A 20,491-nucleotide genomic window follows, 5' to 3' on the forward strand; every position below is an offset into this window, starting at 1 on the left:
TAAAGGGCCCATTAAGCTACTGTATTTTCTGAGCTATAGCTGTACATGTTCTTTGAGCAATAAAAATACCCAAAACTGAATGGTAGATGGATAAGTTTAATGCCAACATTTCAAACAAACAAGTTACACAATGCTTTAACTTTATTGTGATTTTAATGTCTTTCTTATTCTGTAAAGCTCTTTGAAGTCCTTTGTGTACAAATTGTGCTACACAAATATGTTTCCATTGCTTGACAAACAAACACACTCCTCGCATGTAAAACTATCTTGTGTAAAGTCTTCAGTCTTCAGTCTTCAGTGTCTCATAAAGTTTGACAGAGTTCAGCAATGTGTCAAACTCTAGTTTCCGATCATTCAGGTCTTGTGTGTGTCTGGCTTTTAACCCAGTATGTCTATGAACCTGCCATCACCGTCTATATAGTCTGTCACTTCTTGTTCACTTTCAGGAAGCCCAGACACCCCCTACCCTAACCCCCCTCTTTCTGTATCAAATTACTTCAAGTTAAGCAGTGCTTATCAGGAAACTGCACTTCTTTAATTGGTTGGCTTTTGTCTTTGTTCTCATTTTTGAGTAGAAAGAAGAAGTTATTTCTAGTACCTTATAATGAGTTTTATCTTGCTTTTGTGCAATGAAATTTGGTGTGCACTTTTCATATGTAGGTCAAATCTATAGATAACCAAAACTGTGGTATATTGGTTGCATTTGGGACGACAGTCTTTCTTTTTTGCAATCTGCCGCTTTCTTTGTGAGCAGCGAGCTTAAGTAGTCAAGTGAATGGATTTATAAACCTGGGGCTTATGGCTTAGTCATGATTACTTGAATTGACTGGAGTCTCTAATAAAAGAAATGGTTTTTGGCCTTAATGAGACAGCGGGCGTTAGGGGAGCGCAGGCAGGGGGCTACTTTGGCTTAGTAACAAAAAAGTGGAACAAAGAAGTACGGAAAGCATAAGAACCAAAATTTTTAATAACTAAATTAACTAAAGGGGATGTCAGGGTTTATGTTACTTTTATAAATTACACATATTATTACAACAGAAATTTTGGACAAACTAACCAGTGCACTTTGAGTATGTGGGTTTGTATTTGCATATGAATGCATTTGTATATCTATATATACTACATACTAATGTAATGTGTGCACAGTATATGACATTAAAATGTATGTCTTGAAGGAGTAATAAAAAAACAAATATACTTTTATACTATATACATACTTATACTTTTTATGTATCATAAAAGGGGCAGGAGGGAACTGGCAAGGCAATTTCACAACAAGGAAATCAGCAGAGTGAATTCTTTCATTAAGCTGGTTTAGACAGATATTGCGAAAATGTCCAAAATACATGATGATCCACTGGTGTCATAGATTTATAAATATATAGCAAACAAAAGCACAATATGTCTTCTTTAATGGAAGAGGCTAGTTGAGTATAAAAGAGCAGAAGGAAGGAAAAAATATTTGAGGGCAGGCTGAGGTCCCAGATTTGATGTCTTCATTTGGCTTTGTGCTGCAGAAACTCTCATGCAAATGCCTCAGCCACTATTTGATTCTTTTTTAACTTGGAAAATTCAACAATTTATACGTTTGACTTTTTATTACATGGCTTTATATGCCTACTATATAATCCAGATTGAATATACAGATTCAATCAATTATTGATTTAGGCTACTCTTCCAGTCTTTTAAAGAGCTGAAAATGCAGCTTTCTTTGAAGTTAAAATGAGTTTTGATGTGAACAAAGATACCTCAACGTATTCAAATTAAGGTATGCCAAGTGAGGAGAATGTACATAAACGTGTAGGCTATGGTTTTCCCATCCTGCCAAATTAACAAAACTCACCCTGTAAATTTACTGTGGGAATGTAACAGATAAACTTTTGGAAATACACTCAAACTAAAGATAAATCCCAAAAGGGTCCAAATAAGAGCTTTCCTTGTGCTTGGGCTAAAGTTTGGGTAAATCATGGGACTCCTCACTGTGATGGCAATGCTCTAATCTGCCCTGTATGGCCCATTCACATGTGTTCACACCATTGTTTCCACTTTCTAAACAGGAACTCCAATGTTACCCATGGGAAACGTCAATTTGGTGTACATAAACTACAGAAATCCTCCACTCATTCTTGCTCTAATGCAGTGAGACCTTGAAGTGCTTCTGATTTTTGTTTACATATTTGCCAAGAGTCTAGAAAGTAAAATATTTTGATCGAGTTGCTGGCATTACGTTATAGCACATACCCTGCACTCTCTCCACAGTTAACAGACCTAAGACCTATCCGCCATACAGCCTACTGTAAGCCTGGGAAAACGAAACCCGCATGTGCTTATTTTTAAACCAATTGGTGGACTAATTTATTACCCGGTAAACACGTGGGAATAGTATTTCAGCCCCACAAGATAAACAACTACTCCACTATAACATACTCTCGCGATACGGGATGCTCCCCCCAGTGCTTGCCTATTATGAGAGTTTTCCAGGTCTCGCGTGATCTCGGAAGTTTCCCACGCCTGTTGTTGTGGCGTCTGCCCTTTTCGCTCACTCTCTCTCCGTGTCGCTGCTGCCCGCCCGCCGCCTCCCCTTTTCTCATCTTCCTCACCCACCCCTTTCTCTCCGTCTCCTCGTCCCTGCACCTCAGTCTGCTTGTGTTGTCTCGGCGGATTGTTGGACTGTGGGAGAGAAAGGATATCGCGAGTATTGGAGTTTTGGTGAGAGTTTGTGGAAGATGGCGCCTGTTGTGACAGGGTGAGTCTGAGATTCGGGGTTGGAGCTGGGGATTGGAGTTCAACAAATTAGAACTTGTTATTATAAAAATGTCTTTGTTTTATTGACTAAGTTGTACCCGGGTATGTTTTTCACGTGCACCCCTCACTTGAGCAGCTATAAGTGGTTTCTTTGTTTCAGTGTGATCGCGTGTGAGTGTTTTCCTTTGCCCAGTTTCTTGCCCGAGCTGACTTGCTGCAGTGTTTTGTGAGCTAGCCCAGCTAAGCGATACTTCACCCTCGGTGGTCTTTCCCGAGACAACAGCGAGCTCTAGCTAGCAGCGTGATCAGCGTGCTACACACTCCAGCACTTGAAGCATGTTCCCAGAGCGGGTTTTTCGGTCTCTACATTTTCCTCTGCTCTAACACAAGCAGCGCCCCTTTTGTACGGAGTCCTGCATTTGTTTTCGAAGCGTGCTCTGCGCAAAGCCTGCACGTTTACTACTGTGACTAAACACCGCTAGCTGTCCGATAATGGAGCCCAGCTAGCGACATGGGATAGAAACACGTTGTAGCTTTGTGAGCACGGCGTTCTTTTACCACTGTTTATGAAATATTGACACCACGAAGCACTTCCCTATGCACACAACGTGCTCGCCGAGATTCTTGGAGCGTTGAATTGGAGCACTGTAATTTAGCGTATTATCAAGTCCTTCCGAAATGTCTGTATCGTCGGACTGTGTGGCTGATCGGTAATGTTAAATAGCGCTCAAAAGCAGTAGAAATCCTTAAGAAGATGTGGAGTGCATCTAAGGACAGAATAGTGATAAAGGCTTTGCGTCGCTGCTGTAACAGCTATGCAAATTTATCAAAACCTTCCAGTCATCCTGACCCAGTGATGAACTGTCGGACTTAATTTGTTAAAAAAAAAAAAAAAAATCTCGAGTCTTCTCATTCGAAATGTATGTTCTGGGGCTATCTGTTGTTCATTCATTCGTTTATGCTGCACCTTCTATGAGAGCAGATGAATTTACTACGCTATTACGTTTGTTTTGGTTATAATTGTGATTTACCACATTTCTCCTGTATATTAGTCTTCACACAGTGTCCTAGACGGGCTGTAGGTTGGACAGAGTTTTGCTGTGCTATAATCCTAACAGACAGCTCAGTGCGTAACAGACATTTGCTGGAGGTGTGTGCGTTGTTTGGGGAGGGGATGTTTGCATGTTCATTTGGGGCTTTCCAGCAGACCTGAACTGATTTCAGTTGAGGGGGAGCAAGGGGGAGGCAGAGGGCAGCCGGGTCAGGTCTGGGTGGCTGGCCACCTGTCCAGATGATATCTGCAGATTCATGTGTGTTTGACTGTTTGCGTGAGTGGGGTCGATGCTTGTGTGTTGGCTTGGGCTGGTGAGGTTTAACAGAAAATTAAGTGCCATAAGGAGGTCTTTATTAGCTGAGGGTAGGTCATTCACTGTAACGGCCAAAGGCATCGCAGGCTGACCACTGCTTTGAATGCTTCTGGCTTTGCCCAGGGAGGGGCTGCAAACACTACTGCTAATGGGATTATGACTGGATAAATGGTCATAGGAGTGCCTTTGATTAGACCACTTTGTGCATGAATCAGAGTTAGCTTCGAACAAAATGTTTGTTAACTGTTTTGGGCATATTTGTGGGTCATATTTCCTGATTAAATGACCAGAAGATATTTTTTTGCAATTGCATCATACTAACAAAAGTCACAGTGATGTGCTCTTTTTGAATCAGAAACGGATCATTTGTAAAAAGTCCAGTTTGTGTTTACTCTGATACCGTACAGGTTTTGCATAATTTTCAAAATATGTACACTTAAGTATCTTATCTCTATTTTGTGCCACCTTAAACACTTTTTTGGTGCAATATTAAATACAGTAATTGTTTATTATAATTTTATGTGACCACTGGTAAATGATCTGTGTTTTCACAATATTCCTATGCTTCATAAAGCATGTATTAATCTGCTGTTTTCATTACAAACATTGCCTGTTTGTTGTAAGTGATAGATGGCCTATAATGTACTTGGAACACGTCAGGAATCAAAGCGTGGATTATTCCAACATGTAAATTTCTGACATCCCACAAATCTGATGATACATTTAATACATTTAATTTCAGGGCCTCTTTTACCATGTTGTTGTTGAAGGCAAAATAAAACAAAATGCTTGGGGAGAAGACAGTGTTGCTTTCATACTCTGTGCCTGCTGCTGCCAGAAACCTGCAGTGTAATAGCTGAAAGAGCACCTCTGTTCACCTGGGATGATAAAAGCATGAATCACTTATTTCAACACCACTCTGCCTTCAATGTTCCCTGGGGGAGCGGGATTCCATTTAGCTCCGGTCTGGTCATCCTACCACAGCCACCCATGTTCTCTCCCCCCTTGAGTGTTGTCTTTGAGCCAAATCCGGGCATCTCCACTCTGGTGTAATGATACCGTTGAGCCTTTCTCTGCGCCACAAATGCGTGTTGTATCCTTTGAGGGGAGTGCACGCGTGGTTTGAGCTGCCGCTGATACAGAGGTGAATGGTGTGGAGAGTGGAAGGTGGGTAAGTGTGCGCGCGCATGCATGTCCTCCCTAGGGTCCTCTCCTCTTCCCCGAGTCGCCTTCATGAAAAGACAGGTTCAGAGGGAGCAGCAGATGTCGAAGCACTGACCTTTATGGTGGGCTAGAGTTAAAAGAGTCCCTCAGAGGCAAACTCAAAGATAACTCAAAGGTTTAAGCAGGCTTATACATTAATAATTGCCCTTGCCATCACACACACAAAGGGTTATTCTTTTAAAAGTAAAAGTAAAGTGTATTTTTTTTGTAAATAAATGACTCAAGATGGCCAGTTCAACTACAGTTCAGCTAATGCCACAGACTATTTGAAGGCACTTGGAAGAATGCTTAGAGATCTTTTACAAGATTTAACGTGGACATCTTGTAATGTCATTAGGTAAAAAGTGAGAAAGTAACTCTGATAAGTCCATAACGTATAAAGTTTTCCTAAAAGAGCACTATCCAACTTTTCTCGTGTGTGATCATCCACCAGCTTGTCTTTATGAAAATATTGCGTTGCCTGGAATTTTCCACAGTACGGCATTAAACTTCTATCTCCTTGGTGACAAGCATGTGACCAGCCACCAGTCCAAGTTACTAAGCAGATCTGTGAATACTAAGATATTTCTAGCTATGAAAATACCTGTAATCGAATATATACAAGTTCAGTGACATACTGTGGAACATTCCTAGCAAAACAGTAATGTTACCATGGACACTAGTGGGAGGTGGCAACCCCTCACCACATAATTTACATAGACTTAGACAAACTTTATTGACTCACAAGGGAAATACATACAAATAGTACACCTTTTTAAATAAAATCAACCACTTTAAAGTTTAAGACTGTATATGATTACACACAACATTTTTTGTCACTTTCTCCCAACTTTGTATTGATCTGTTGAGTTCGTCTCATATTTTGGACGGTTTATTGTGTCATATAGAATGGGATTAAATTGTCACGTTAGATAAACTATAGGGAAGATCCACGCTACATGATCGGTCACCCTCAGAACTGCCCCGAGTCCACTCAGAGCGGTGAAAACCTTCAAAGTGTGCCGGCATCACGCCAGAGGGGAAGTATAGCACCAACTCAAACATGCCTATGCCAGACCTCTTGAGGGGCTCTGAATCTCCTGTGTACAGTAGCCCTTTGTTGGAAGTCTGCACATATATCCATTACTCCACATGATTGAACTATTGCCTGGAGCCTACAGTTTCAGATTCAACTTGTTCTGCAATGACGAGTAGCCTGTTTGTGTCTGTCCGTCTCAAGGGAGCCACCGCACGAGACTCCTCAGGCAGAGAAGCAGCATTTGTCTTTGATTTAAAGGTGCATTGTGTAATTTTCTGGTGGATGGTCCGTCAAAAACCTTTTCTCCATGGAGATGTTGCGTCATCTGAAATGTTTCACAGTATGGCATTAATCCTTTCTATCTTCATGGCCTGCTTCCTGCTCAGAATGCCTGTTTTTCTAGGTATTTTAGAGCTGTAAAACCACACGTAGTTGAATAAATGTAAAGAACCGCGGTTTAATCTTATACCGTGGAACATTCCAGGAAAAGCAATGTCACAGACATAGAAACAAGCAGATGATGGTCCCCCCCCAACCAAAAAGTTGCATAGTGCACGTTTAAGTCAAAGTTGGACCCTCTCCAAACTAGTGTCCTTTTTGTCTTGGTCCTGAGCCATGTTGCGAAAACCAGATACACCGTAGCAGGATGTACTTTTGCTTTTTCGTTCCTCTCGTGCAAGACTGGAGAAGGTAGGAGATTTGGGCCAATTTGACATGGATGTTTTTGTGAATGAGTTCTTTAAGAAATATTTCCACACAAATCTGTACTATGGAGCCCAACCTAAAGCATCATTTTTGCAAGCCATGTTTCTAAATCCTGCTACAACCTTGATGACAGTTTAAACAGCATCCTAGCTGAACTGTGAAAGAAAAATTTTAATGACCGTGTGACCCACTTTTTGCAAAGTAGTTTAGAATATGCTTTAAGAAGAATGACAAAAAAGTCATACCTGACAATTGCTAAGCCCAGCTTATTGAGAAATGAATCTGACAAATATGATAGTATTTGAGTGCCATTCAGTATAATTATTCGCTACATTTGGACTGATAATGTGATATGAAATTGATTAAAAATAAGAATCTTAAGTGTACAAATATGCCAGTTTTATTGATCATAGCTTTTGAAATGAGAACAAAGCAAAACATTTGACTTTGCTCTGACTGGCTCTGTTGCTAAACTTGTATTTCTGATTCAATAGCTGTTATGTTACCTATTATTTACTTGGACCACATTAGTCTGAGCTCATCCTTGGTCTAATACCCCAACAGACACTACTGTTCCACATAGTTCACAGCACAGAGCATTTTAATGTAAATTTAAGGCCGGTGTGGTTTTGAAAACAAGCCTGGCGTCATGTTTGAGAGAAGTCCAAGCCCTCTTAGTGTTGTTGTTGGCGCAGCGATAGACAGCCGAGTGGACAAAACCTTAGCACAAGCTCTACATGACAAAATGCTGAAACAAAGTTACCTATTTCCTTACACTTCTTTTGGAACAACTGTGTGCTGTTGGAACAATATCCCAAGGAATTGTGGCTTGTTCTGTGTCAGCAGTTTTTACTCCCACTGTCCCTCTGCTTTCATATTGTTTCATTCAGAAAAACCTTTCCCTGTCCCATTCACTTTCATTCAACTTCACAGAGCACTGCTGCTTCCTACCTTATGGGAAGTATATAATGGCTACATCATTGTATTTTTCAACCCCACTTGTACAACAATAGATTCTTTTGGTATTTAGTGGTGTATTAGTCTGTTGACAAGATGACAAAAAATTTCTTCATACTGAATTTGAAAATGTTGCCAGTAGACACAGGAAGTAATTGTTAAATTCTTTGCCATTGGAGGGAGTAATAACCCTTGGACTGAATAAGGCCTTAACCAAACCAAAAAATTCATGTCAAATGGGATCTTATGTGGATATATTACATAGTTTTGTGTTTTTATTTTTGAAGGCACATGTCACCAAGCCCCCTACTCTGAACTTAAAGGCGCACTTGCGTGACTTTTATTTTGGGGATTCGCTACCATTGACATGTTATTGCTTTGCCTGTACAATATGGTATTAAACTTACATAAGATGCCTTTATTAAATTATGTGTGTTTTTATTGCTCAAAATACCTTTAAAAACATGCATTCTTGCTGTGAGTGGGAGCACCTCTTCACAGATCTCACCTATAAATTGGCCTGGTGGTGTCTCCTGCTTGTTTCTGTGGAGATTGAAAAGTTTACTGCCATACTTTGGAATAATGGAGGTAAACAGTAACATCTTCAAGGAGACAAGTAACTGGCGGTTCCTTTACCTGAAAAGGTGCACCTTTAAAGAGCATTTTTTTATTAGAGTTCACCAGTATGAATATATATTTGGCCATTGTTAATTCTCAGCGGTATTGTGGTTAATAATCACAGTGATACAAGAGCAGAATGTGCTGCCTAAGCTTTGAGGAGAATCCACCAGAGGGGCCGGCTTACACAGAGGAAAGTGTTGTTTTCCTATTCTGCTGGCCCAGATAATTGCCTTATTATTCTCGGCAGTGCTCGTGCAAGCCCAGATCTATTGTTGAAGCCCCTATGCTGTCAGAACACTCATCTGCTCTACCACCATAGCACCAGGCCGGCTCGTCCAGTGGAGGAAGGTGGCTAATGTACACAGGATCTCCCCTGTTGGGAAAGCCCCTAACGACAGCCACAGCAGCGGCCTCCCACCACTGTAAGCAACCGCCGCTATTGCTGTAATAGATAAGCAGGGAGTGGCAGGCAATAAGGCAGTCTGTAGTAAAGCTTCCTGGAAGAACCCTCACATTGCCTTGGGATTTTAAGTACCGCCATAAAACTGAATGCACACTCGCAACACTAAAACTCAGCTCTGATTTTTGCAACTGTGAAGTCATGCATGCAGGTTAAATGAAGCTGGATGGATTATGCATTGTTTCTTCATCTTCTTATTTTGTTAAAGCCCATATTAAGCAATTTTCTGATCTATGTTCATGTTATAATGTTTTCTTATCAAAAACATACCAGGAGTTATATTTTGTCTAATTTTACACATGTGGTAATACTACAGTTATGTGGTAATTTCAGCCTTGGAATTGCCAAACTTAACTGATCAAAAGTTAACTTGAAAACCACCAGGTGGAACAGAGCATTTTGAGCTTTGGAGATGTAAACAGACTAATAAAAATGGTTACTCCAAATAAATGTGATTGAAACAAAACAGCTCTCGATATGTTTTTGAAGTAACAACATTTTAACATGGTTCAAAGCTCACAAGAGTCAATTTTGCATTATAATGGACTTTTGACTTGATTTGTTGATGTGGCCAAAATGTATTCAATTACAAAGTAAAAATCCATATGTGTTAGTCCTAAACTACAGTGCATCTTTATATATAATTCTAACTATTTATTTTTAGCAATAGTTTGAAAAAAACAAAACAAAACATTCAAAAGCATTTCACAGTAGTCGAAACAAAATTATTAAAGTTCAAAGTACAGACAGCTATCCTTCAATATAAAACCGTACTTAACTTTACATTTTTTGTCTTATAAATTACTAGCAAGGCTTTGCCAATAGGAGCTTGCCAGACCCTACAGATAGGCCAGTCATGATAATTACTATATTGATTTACTGTTCAATATATGAAAGCTGGAATACTATATGTCAATATATATTCAATATTTATTGTGTGTACAATTACTTTGCAAAAATGGGGATTTGAGTATTTTACCCAAGGTATTTTTGTTGTAATATAATAAGACTTCAGCTGTTGCCGATTGAATAACTGACTTCTGTGGCTAATTATTTATTTTTTGCAGCTCAGGGCTTTTAATGATACAGTCTGGTTAGTTTACTGAGATTTACTGAGATTATCTTGGGTTATTTTTATTGAGTCAGTTGGTTAGTTTCAATATTACTGTTTGTCGCAATATTTTTATGGAGCATTATATTGAGCTTCAAAATGTATTAGCGTGACAGGCGGACCTGCAGATGCACACAGAGGAAGCTCGTATTTGTTCATTTATACTCATCACAAGTTTGTCTGTGGGGAGAACCACTGCCAGTTTGCCCAAACATGAGTACCGATGTACTGAGGTAAGGACCATAGGGATGTGTCAGGAAAGGGGCAGAGAGGCGAGCCATGGACTGCCAGGAAAATGAGTGGATGGGGAGCAAGAGACGGACACATGGACAAGGTCAGAAAACCAGGAAGGCCCCACTCTTATCTTCAAGCTCCTCTGCATTGTCTGCTTGTTTGACTAAGGCTGCGCCGAGCTCCGTCGAAGAATCCGCCTGGTGGCATTCCTGTGGCTCTTGACGTCAGGAAACTCTGGCCTTCACTTGGAATCACAATGAAGTAATAGGCATCTGTGTCATTTTATGGAACAGTTGAATTGATCGTGGTTAAGGAAACAATGCGCTCGCTCTCGTTTCACTCTAAAGAGAAGCTTTTTACTTGTTGTGGTTGATCTTTTCACTCTTGTGGCTGCAGTTCAATGTTCTCTACCAGTGCCATTGTTTTCGGAAGCGCCTCTAAAGTATGTACGTGAGTTTTGACATGAGCTCACTGAGGATATCCATTTGTTTTCTTTGCAAAAGTGACCAACAGTCTCGCCGTTCATCATTATACAGACATGTCAGACCACAACCAAGATTCAAGCAACGCTGTTTTGGCTGTTACTGAAGTTGCATAATTTCTTAAAAAGGACAAGTGTTCTATAGAGCCTCTGCCCCCTTCCTCATCAGACCAGAAACAGTGAAACCAGACAGACCTATTGCTGACACAGTCTTTGCTAAGCGCGTGGCAGTCCCCGGTTCGTTGGGGTTTGCTAAGGATCGTCTCACAGCATGTGGGCTAAAGGTCATGCTTCTCTCTTTCTCTTTCTGCCAGGAATTCTATTTTCTCTATGCTTGCAGCACACCAAGGCCTTTCGGTGGCTTTGAGGGCTGGCTGAAAGTGAGGCTAGTTGGGAGCTGACACATGCCCAAAGATTTTACAAGAAACACACATAGAAGGAATTCATTGGTCGAATTTATGGGGCTTTATCTCTTTGAGTCAAACACCTTTTTCAGTTTTGTTGGTGTTGCACAACTGTTCTTGCCAAAAGTAAAATCACCACTTTAAAAAAATTACGTACACACACATTTTTGACTGTGCTGGCTCTCTCTTGACTATGGGCCATAAAATATTAATGATCAAATTCCATACAGTGTATTTGGAAGGTCATATATACTTAGCTTCTGTGCAAATAATTTTATTAAGTTACACATCATATATAACATGTGGTTTATGAAATGAATTACCCATTCATGCATTAAAACAGTCTGGACACAGTCTGTCTGGACATAAGGTCTGGCCAGCCATTTTCCATCATCCCCCATAAGATGTAGTCTAGCCTTTAGGATGAAGTTTGATTTCCATGGATTGGACTTATAAATGATTAATATAGACCAAATCAGGACTGGAGATTCTCTTTTAAAATACACTCAATATTATCATGTGGGGTTTAAGCTTTTGGATTTAATAGGTTTTTTACATGTGGCACAAGTGTTTGTCATTTTAAATAAGTTGTATATGACCTACTTTAATTCACAGACATCCAGTTGCACAGTGAATGTATTAAAAAAGACTGATATTTTGCTTTCCTTTTTCAGTTAGCTGAGTATAATGTTTGTTTTTGTCCAATGCAACACTGTTTTTGCTGTCAGTGAGTAATGGTTAGTATCAGAGATTGACCAATATGGGGTTTTCCATAACCGATAACTGATATTTTAGACTTGAGTGTGGCCGATTAAGCTCTGCCGATATTTTTGCCCCGATATAGAACAGATTTTGATAATTTTTCTCCAAATATATAACTTTAATTGATGAGAAACTCACGTACCAGCTACTCTGTACTGCTTCGCATAATACAATTTAAAATAAGGAAACCATATCACTAGAAATTATTTTTAGACTTCCTGCTGCACTACTAACCCATAATGTGGCAGTGTTAAAATAAATCTTAATGTCTTTTATTTTAAGCAGGTGGTGAGCCCAAACAAAATATTGATGTTGGTGATTTAGGGCAGCTATACTGGACTATCTGTTGTTTGTCTGATGCTTTAGCCAAAGTTTTAAGTGCAGCTCAGACCTTGAACTATGTGTATAATAGACTTTAAGTATTGACATACCAAACAGAAAAGGCTCCCTCTTTTGGCACCAGGTAAGGGTTAACTTGGGACTCCACTATCAGGCTTTTGTAGTCTCTGGATACACACATTTATCTTTCCAGCATACACTGATATACCTGGCACACAACTCGACCGGCATTAATGTATCAATATGAATAGACCGCTAACCACATGCCCTGTTGGAGTTGTATAAGGCTTATGCAAGGCTTTGTAATAAATCACCCAGTGTACTGAAGTTGTCAAAGGCAGTCCAGAGGGTAGTTGACAGTTGTGGATGGGTTTTGGTAGTCAAGGTAAAAATACGGTGGCACCACTGCTGTGTTGAGGGGGATAAGTGTCTGCTGAAGATGAATGATACTGAAATTTAGGAACAAGGCTGCAACAAGGTGGGATGGTTCAGTGTGAGAGCACCTTTAAGGAAATTGACTGGTTATAGCAAGCTTCTGTTTTGCACATATATTCAGATGTACTGTAGTGAAAGTGGGATGTTACACAGTTTACAAAAATACATAATGGAGATAAAACCATATAAGAAGAATACACACAAAGCTTTATCTGAACATTTCACTGCTGAAAGAACAGTGCAAAAATGTGACTCTTCTCTTAGAGGTCTGTGGTAAACAAAAAAAGGGGTGAATTTACAGTAAATTTAAATGACAGAATTTGGGGAAAATAATCCAAATCAACCCCACATATCAGCCCAAAAATATTCACAGCATGAAAAAACAACCATATTGGTCGATCTCTAATACATAGCTTTTGTTTGATCTCCCTCAACAATATTCATGTTTTTGGAATTGTAAATCACAGCCTGCTAAGAATTATGACTAATCTTTTCCCTTTTGTTTTTCACATGTTTTTTGAAGGCAGCATGCTAATTTAACTAAACTGAACAGGACAGTGTGTGAAGTTCAGAGTTTGTGGTTCCTGTGGTTTAACACTTGCCATGTCTCTGATTGGACTTGCAAAATTTGTCATTTCACATTTCTTTAAAAATTAATGCTATCTGTATCTTTTGTGTCTTTTGCATTCCTAATTTACTGATATGCTAGTTGTTTTATTGTGTAGTGACTTTTTACATTGGTTTTGTTTGAAACTACAAAAAAAAAGGTTTATTATAGCATCTGTAATTTACAATTTAAAATTGTACTTAATTTACTGGTATATTTTCAAACTGTAGATTATGTTAGACATATGTTTTCTTAGTAATTTATATATTTGTATAATTACTATTAGAGCCCGACCGATATATCGGCTGGCCGATATTATTGGCCGATATGGGCATCTGGAGACATATCGTCTATCGGCCGATATGCTTGCTGATATGGGCCGATATTTCACGTCGGCATGTTATACCTCGTTATAAATATTAGACTCTCTACATTATGTTCATTTAATCCAATTTACAGACAGATAAATGTCCTAATATGTGGCTCCACATCAGTATTTATCTGCGGTGTAATTTGTGTCTGTGTCTGTGTCCGTACTGTCCCTGAACACAACCCCAGGGTCACGTCACTTCAGTCACGTGCTATTGTTTACACCCGCAGCGGTGCGCAACACTGAGATTATATTCTTTTTACGGACAATCGGCTTGAGTCTGGATTAAAAGGACATTTATTAGTGCAGACTTGTGATGTGAGGAGGAGCCTGTGTGAGCGGTGAGTGTTGGAAATACATCGACTTTGAAGCTAGTTTTGGCTATTTGTTATTAGCGATTAGCTGCTGTAGCTCTCACACATAAACATGCTGTTTTCTATTGGTCTATTGTAAAGTGACTACATTGGCCGTATATTTGTTACTGGACCAGCATTGATATGTAAATGAGCTGTGAATAGACGTGTGAATGATCCACATTTATGCATATAATTAATTACCGCGGCGCGCACGTTTTTACGGCTAAAGGCTAATAGCGGTAGTTTCTTTACTAGCTAGGAGTTATGGGTCGGTCGCGATCGAAGCGACTATTAGAGCCGGCTCTTTGAAGCGAACAACGGGAGCATGCTTCTTATTGGGAGCCGTGTTTTCTCTTTTTCTCACTTTTTCTCTTCAAGTCGCTTGTAGACCCGTAGTTTGACAGCAGCAGCGGCTGAAAACGAAACTTTCAGAAATCTGCGTGTGCATAGGATAAAAAAAAGTGCATATTTGGCTGCAGTTCAGCATAAAATGAATGAACCAGGACTAATCTTGGGCTAGACTGAGGGAGAGACCGAGTCCCGACACTCAGTCCTGGTTCATTTCTGGTTTAGTCCTGTTTTACACATGGTTTAAATCAGTTTTAGTCCTGGTTTAGTCCTTTTTCAGCCCTGGTTCAGTTTTGGTTTAGTCCTGCTTGCAACAAAACAATCTCAAGAGTCGCTTGGGAGCTGAAAGAGCCAGCTGCTTTAGTAAGCCAAGCCAAAAGAGCCGGTTCACCAAAAAAAAACAAAAAACTGGAATACCCATCACTAGTAGCAAGAATGTGATGCAAAAATGCCATTAGGCCAATCTACTGTCTGTAAATATGATGTAAAGTGTCAGAATAACAATAAATGTTGACTAAATAAACCCAATTTAGAATCCACTAGAGCCAAACCTAAGTTTTTTAAACAATTCAAGATTTACTGTGAATTTTTACACCACTAAATATATCGGTGATTATATCGGCTATCAGCAGCTCCAACTCTCATTATATTGGTTTCATATCGGCCACACAAAATCCATATCGGTCGGGCTCTAATTACTATAACATACATAGATCATTATGTCCACAAGACATTATGGAATCCTACTGGTATAACTTGGAGTTGTTGAGTTGTTGTCTTGAATTGTTGCAGAGTAAAGAGCAGAGATGGGGGTAGGTGAAAACAGAACTTCTGAACACTCCAGCCTTGAATGCTGGAAAAGATAGTATTTCTCAAAAATGTATAAATCAATCAAAATGCAACTTTTGAGTAAACCATTGATGAGGTAACCTATTGCATTATGAAAAGCTCATAAAAGTAGTTTTTGCACATAATGTCCCCTTTAAGCCCCATTTTAATTGTAACATTCTTAAAGGGCCCATATTACACTATTTTCTAAGCTATGTCATAACGTTGCTCCCTCATGACAAACATCGGGAATTGTTTTGTTTCATTTACACATGTTTAATACACAAACCCTGCATATTTAGGCTTATTGAGTTCTTCAGTCAAACAAAAAAACACTCTGTTCCACGTTGTGATGTCATGTGGTAATACAGCAAGTGTTCCATGTGTTTAGTGTTTTTAGGCTCCTTACACCTTTGTTAGAATAATTTGGATAATTTCAGCCCTGTAACTGTCAATCTCTATTGAACAAAAGACAAAAGGTAGCTGTTAATTTGAAAACTACCACTTCATGATATCACAAGGTGGAACAGAACATTTTGAACATAAAGACAGACAACATTGTGAATGAAAAAAAAAACACAACTCCAGGTATGTTTTTGATGAGGTAACAACATTTATAACATGGCTTAAAGCTCACATTAATTAATTTTGTGTGGGGACCTTTCCATATCTATTCAGATACAGTATCAATACCTTTTTGTGACTGGCTCACACTGGTGTAGCATTAATGGTACGCCTTGCCCTCTGTCCTACAGCAGCAGAAAGCGCATACATCACCTTCAGTTGCGGGTGTCACTGCTGTATCTGTCCCAAAATGCTACCTGAGTTTCAGCTCGAGGCGATTTGCACAGTAAACATATCCGCGGTCGATGAGTACTTCTCGTCACGATGTTCCCCCCCTGGGTCTCTACTCTGGTTCCAGCAGTGACTCATCAGCCCGCCAGTGTTAAGACAGGGCGGGGGGCACCAAAAAGCGTGGTTCATTCAGGGTTCACAGCGCTCTCTCTCCTGACACACTCCCCCAGCACATGACATCTTTACCCCCAAACCCAAGCCGCTCTCCAGTCAACTTGTCACTTCACCAGAAGGCTTCCTGTTTGATCACCAGCGTCTAATTCAGCGGGGTCACTCTGGTCTCTGCGTATCTCATGTCTCCCGTGGCTGTATTTATTTAAAACAGACACCCCATGTCTTCCTCCCATCGCTCACTTTCATCTCTCTGCATTGCTAATGTGAGATTTGCAATCAGTGACTGTGAGCTGTTAAGGATTCAAGAGCTTCACTGCCAGGTATTTTTTCCACCCTTGCTCTCATTCAAAAACAAAATACAATTGCTGAACGTTTGACCCAATTAAACACACTTCTCATACATTCTAATCCATTCTGGTGATAGCTGCAATGGAGTTAGTCTAATTTAGAAAAGGAACAAAGAATAAGTTGGGTTGGTGCCAGCGTTGTGCATGGGCAGAGAGCAATTTTAAGCGGAAGTTGCACCCACATATCAACCAGTGTCTTGTTTTGGCAACGATTGGTGAGTGACTGTCTTTGCACATTTTTAACACTTTTCTGAGGTGTGGAAAGCCATGTATTCATTTTGAAACTGGCCTTCTTGTAACACAGTGCACCATTGAAAATTCTGGTTGGCAACTTGGTAGTCCCCCCCCTCCCATCTCTTTCCAGATTTGACATGGATAAAAAAAAAAAAATAATGTGTTAAATTTGGTTTTGCTATATTCATTTAATTAAGGTCATCTTTTGAATATGCTATTGATATCTGACAGAAGAGCCAGTCAAGACTATTATTCAACTTCGATTTGTATGACGCTTCATTACAGCAAACTGAAATATGACCTCCTTTAGCTTACTGTGATTGTGGGTTTATTCTTTCTCCTTGAACTTCCATTTTGTAACACTGGACAAAACCTTTGTACAGAATAGAATTTTTCCTATGGATCCTGCCTGGAAGACAGAGGGATTACACAGACAGCTACCTTTTTAAGAGCTTTTAAAAGACTTGTTTTGGATGTCTTGGGTTGTTCTAGTTTTGCATTCACAAATTTAGGTGTTATCTTGACTTTAGTTTGTTTGCATCTTTTTGCATTTTGGACATTTACATAGCAGATTCAGCAAGGTCTACCCACAAACACTTTCTAATAAATTAGTATAAAACTAGACCTCTTAATTATGTCAGTTATTTCAAAGATCCCTCTTGATTGATTCCTCTTGTGCGGCGTAGGCTCTAATGCATGTTCAAAGTATTGTGTGCACCGCCTCTCCCTGTAGGACCTGTGTTATCTGAGGCTTGAATGGAGCCAGGTGGCAGGCAGTACGGAGAAAACAGGATTCACAAAGGAGACTTCATTAAAGATAGAACAAGCATCAAGGGAGCGTGTCTGTGCTCCCGGGTCGGCTCCAAACTATGCACTGGAAATTTCATTATTCACTACATTTGAGACATATAATATACAGTGCAATGGAGGATAGAGTGGGTCGCTTGTGCCAGAATGTAGATGTCTGTATTGATTGTGTGCCAGGCCAAGGAGCAGTTTTTAAGGAGTTCGTCCATATGGAGCATTGATGTTTATGCGGTCAAGAAGGGAAGGGAGGGAGACCCAACATGGACGCCTTTTCTTTGGCTTTTCTGCCTCTGTCATTAAGCTCTCCCATGTCAAAGACAGATGGAGCGGGTGCTTTTGAGTGTGTGTGTGTGTGCGTGCGTGTGTGTGTGTGCGTGTGCGTGCGTGCGTGTGTGTGTGTGTGTGTGTGTGTGTGCGTGCGTGCTTGTGCGTATGCGCACTCGGCTGGGTGGATCACATCAGTGTGCAAAGTGGCTGGCTACCACGCACACACACACACACACACACACACACCCTGCCCTTGATTCTGCCCCCAGCGGGACATGGAGGGGCAGATACCAGACCTCTGCCATCTGTAGTCAGTCAGCCTCCAGGGTTGGACAGCTCATCAACAGACCGCCAACTTGTTTGAGTCTTTTCTAACTGTTTCTCCTCACATTTCAAATTCTACATTGCTGTGATATTTCACATGGGTATTTTTAAGATGCTAATTGCTAAGTAAGTATAACTGTAAGTTTAAGTCCCTTTTTGCCTTTTTGTTATTGGCAACAATATTTCCTGAATTGGAAAGGCATTTCATTGGCTTTGGACATTTGTCAATCAGAGTTTTTCTGTGCAGTGATTGGTTGCAGGCAGCTGACATGCATTTGGAGATAGAGATAGGAATATCAGTTGGCTGATATTTAAACATTTTAGAGCATTGGCTATTTAGGTTTTTGCCGACCTTGCCTAAAGAATACATGTAAAAGAATACATATAAAGTATAATATAAATATATTTATTTGAATATAATGTTACTTATAGGTTTGTGGTAAAATAGAGCTGTGGTTAAGTTTGTAGTAAATTTAAATTCTGTTATTACATGATTATATCAAAACCAGCTCTACATATCAGCATAAAATATTGGCAGAGCTTTTCAGCAATCTTTTTCTCTGGATTCTAAACAATAGGTGTCGGTCCTTAGCCATGACAAATAAACCAAAACATTTTGGTCTGTCGCTATGTTCATACAGCCATCTCTGAAGCCAAATACAAGGCTACAAATCTAATTATTATGAAGTTAACGATATACTTCTACTCTATTGCGCAGAGCAATGTTTGCTGAACAAATACGGCTATCTCCCCACCTCATCCTGTATGTCTAAACAAAGATCATGACTCTGCAAAATAGCCAACTAATTTGTGTCATAGCAGATGAATTTTTGATGACAATTGATTTAACCATCAAGGAAAAGGCAATTCTTTTTAGTTTTCATGCTTTTCTTGTATTTTTGCTTGAAAGTCACGTTTTATCCCAATTTCCCTGTTGCTTCTCCCTTTTGACCTCAGGCTGTTGCTCTGAATTACGTCACTTTGTCTTGGATTGCTGTGATTTAATGGGACCTAGGGGGACACACTTTGGTTCCAAGCCAAGGGGAGGAGACGGAGAACCCTGTAAATCTGGAGGTGAATCAGAAGAAATGTGACAAAAACGCGCCAATGTCAAAACACAGTCAAAAACAAAAGTTACTATCACTATCAGTCATCACTAACATCATAGCTTCTTGTATGTTGTTATACTGCAGTTTTTTCCTCTGCAGCTGGTTGCTATAAATGTTACATACAAAGTGATAATTGCCAGGCTAGCTCAGACTCACAGAGAACCTTTCGCCATTACTTCCTGTTGCCGTACGTGTTGTCTAGGATTCCCTTTTTGTGCCACGCTTCCCGTCCAGGGTTGATTTAGAATACAAGCTTTAGTGCCCACTTGGCTGGCGACGTACCTGCAGTTTTTCTCAATGATTAAATATGTGCTTGAGAGATGTGTGCGTAATAGAAGCCACACACAGAATTGCAGAGCTTTCCGAGGAAGTGAGCGTGTCCCAAAGCCAGCAAACCCCTTGGCGTTGTGCTTGTGACATCAGTATGCAGGTATTTTTTTCAACAGACTGCCAGTACAAACGCAGCTAGCAGGCACACTTTTCCAGAATTCTCTCAGTGAGAATCATGTCCTCTCACACACGTTGCCTGGCGAGACTTTTTATTTCCACCATTTTTTGTTTTTTTTCTGTAATGAAAAAGCTGGGGCTAGCTGAATAAATTTTTTTTTTAATTTATCGTATCTCGGATAGGCACAGTATGACGTTAGCAATATTTGGATATTGTTGAAAAGTTCAAGAATAGTCCAGCCAAGCCAAGCCACATGAATCTAGTTGTGTGAGTTTAAAGCATAGACTGTATATATAAATGTGTTCATGGGGGTGCTTCTGGCTCCATTGACTCTGTTTCCAGTTGACTTTACTTTGGAAAATTGTCACCTTTTTCTCTGTAAATGCTGCAGTGGCCCATCATTTTGGTCTTAAAATGTTCGGCATAACCCGCTCTACATGATCCTGGTGTTTTTATTAAGCTATTTTGTTCACAAATACATTTCTGTTCCTAATATGGAACTCGACTATAACCTCTAGCATTGTGAGCTTCAGTTGAGTGGAGCCGAACACTCCCTTAGCCTACTTCTTTATACAGTCTATGGTTTAAAGTGGGAACACATAAAGCCAAAATTA

The 20,491-nt window shown here is 39.9% G+C and overlaps 1 protein-coding gene across 1 annotated transcript in view; it reads left to right on the forward strand.

The window, feature by feature from the left end:
- Positions 1 to 2,533: 2,533 nt before the first annotated feature.
- rbpjb (recombination signal binding protein for immunoglobulin kappa J region b) overlaps positions 2,534 to 20,491 on the forward strand; it is a 56,721-nt gene continuing 38,763 nt past the window's right edge. The window contains exon 1 of the mRNA XM_020937781.2: positions 2,534 to 2,746. Within this exon, the coding sequence (XP_020793440.1) occupies positions 2,727 to 2,746 (20 nt within the window). The 5' untranslated portion in view covers positions 2,534 to 2,726. The remainder of the gene's footprint in view (positions 2,747 to 20,491) is intronic.

This window comes from Boleophthalmus pectinirostris, unplaced genomic scaffold, assembly GCF_026225935.1.
Source record: "Boleophthalmus pectinirostris isolate CB_2022bp ecotype Guang Dong unplaced genomic scaffold, ASM2622593v1 HiC_scaffold_20, whole genome shotgun sequence".
NCBI lineage: Eukaryota > Metazoa > Chordata > Actinopteri > Gobiiformes > Gobiidae > Boleophthalmus > Boleophthalmus pectinirostris.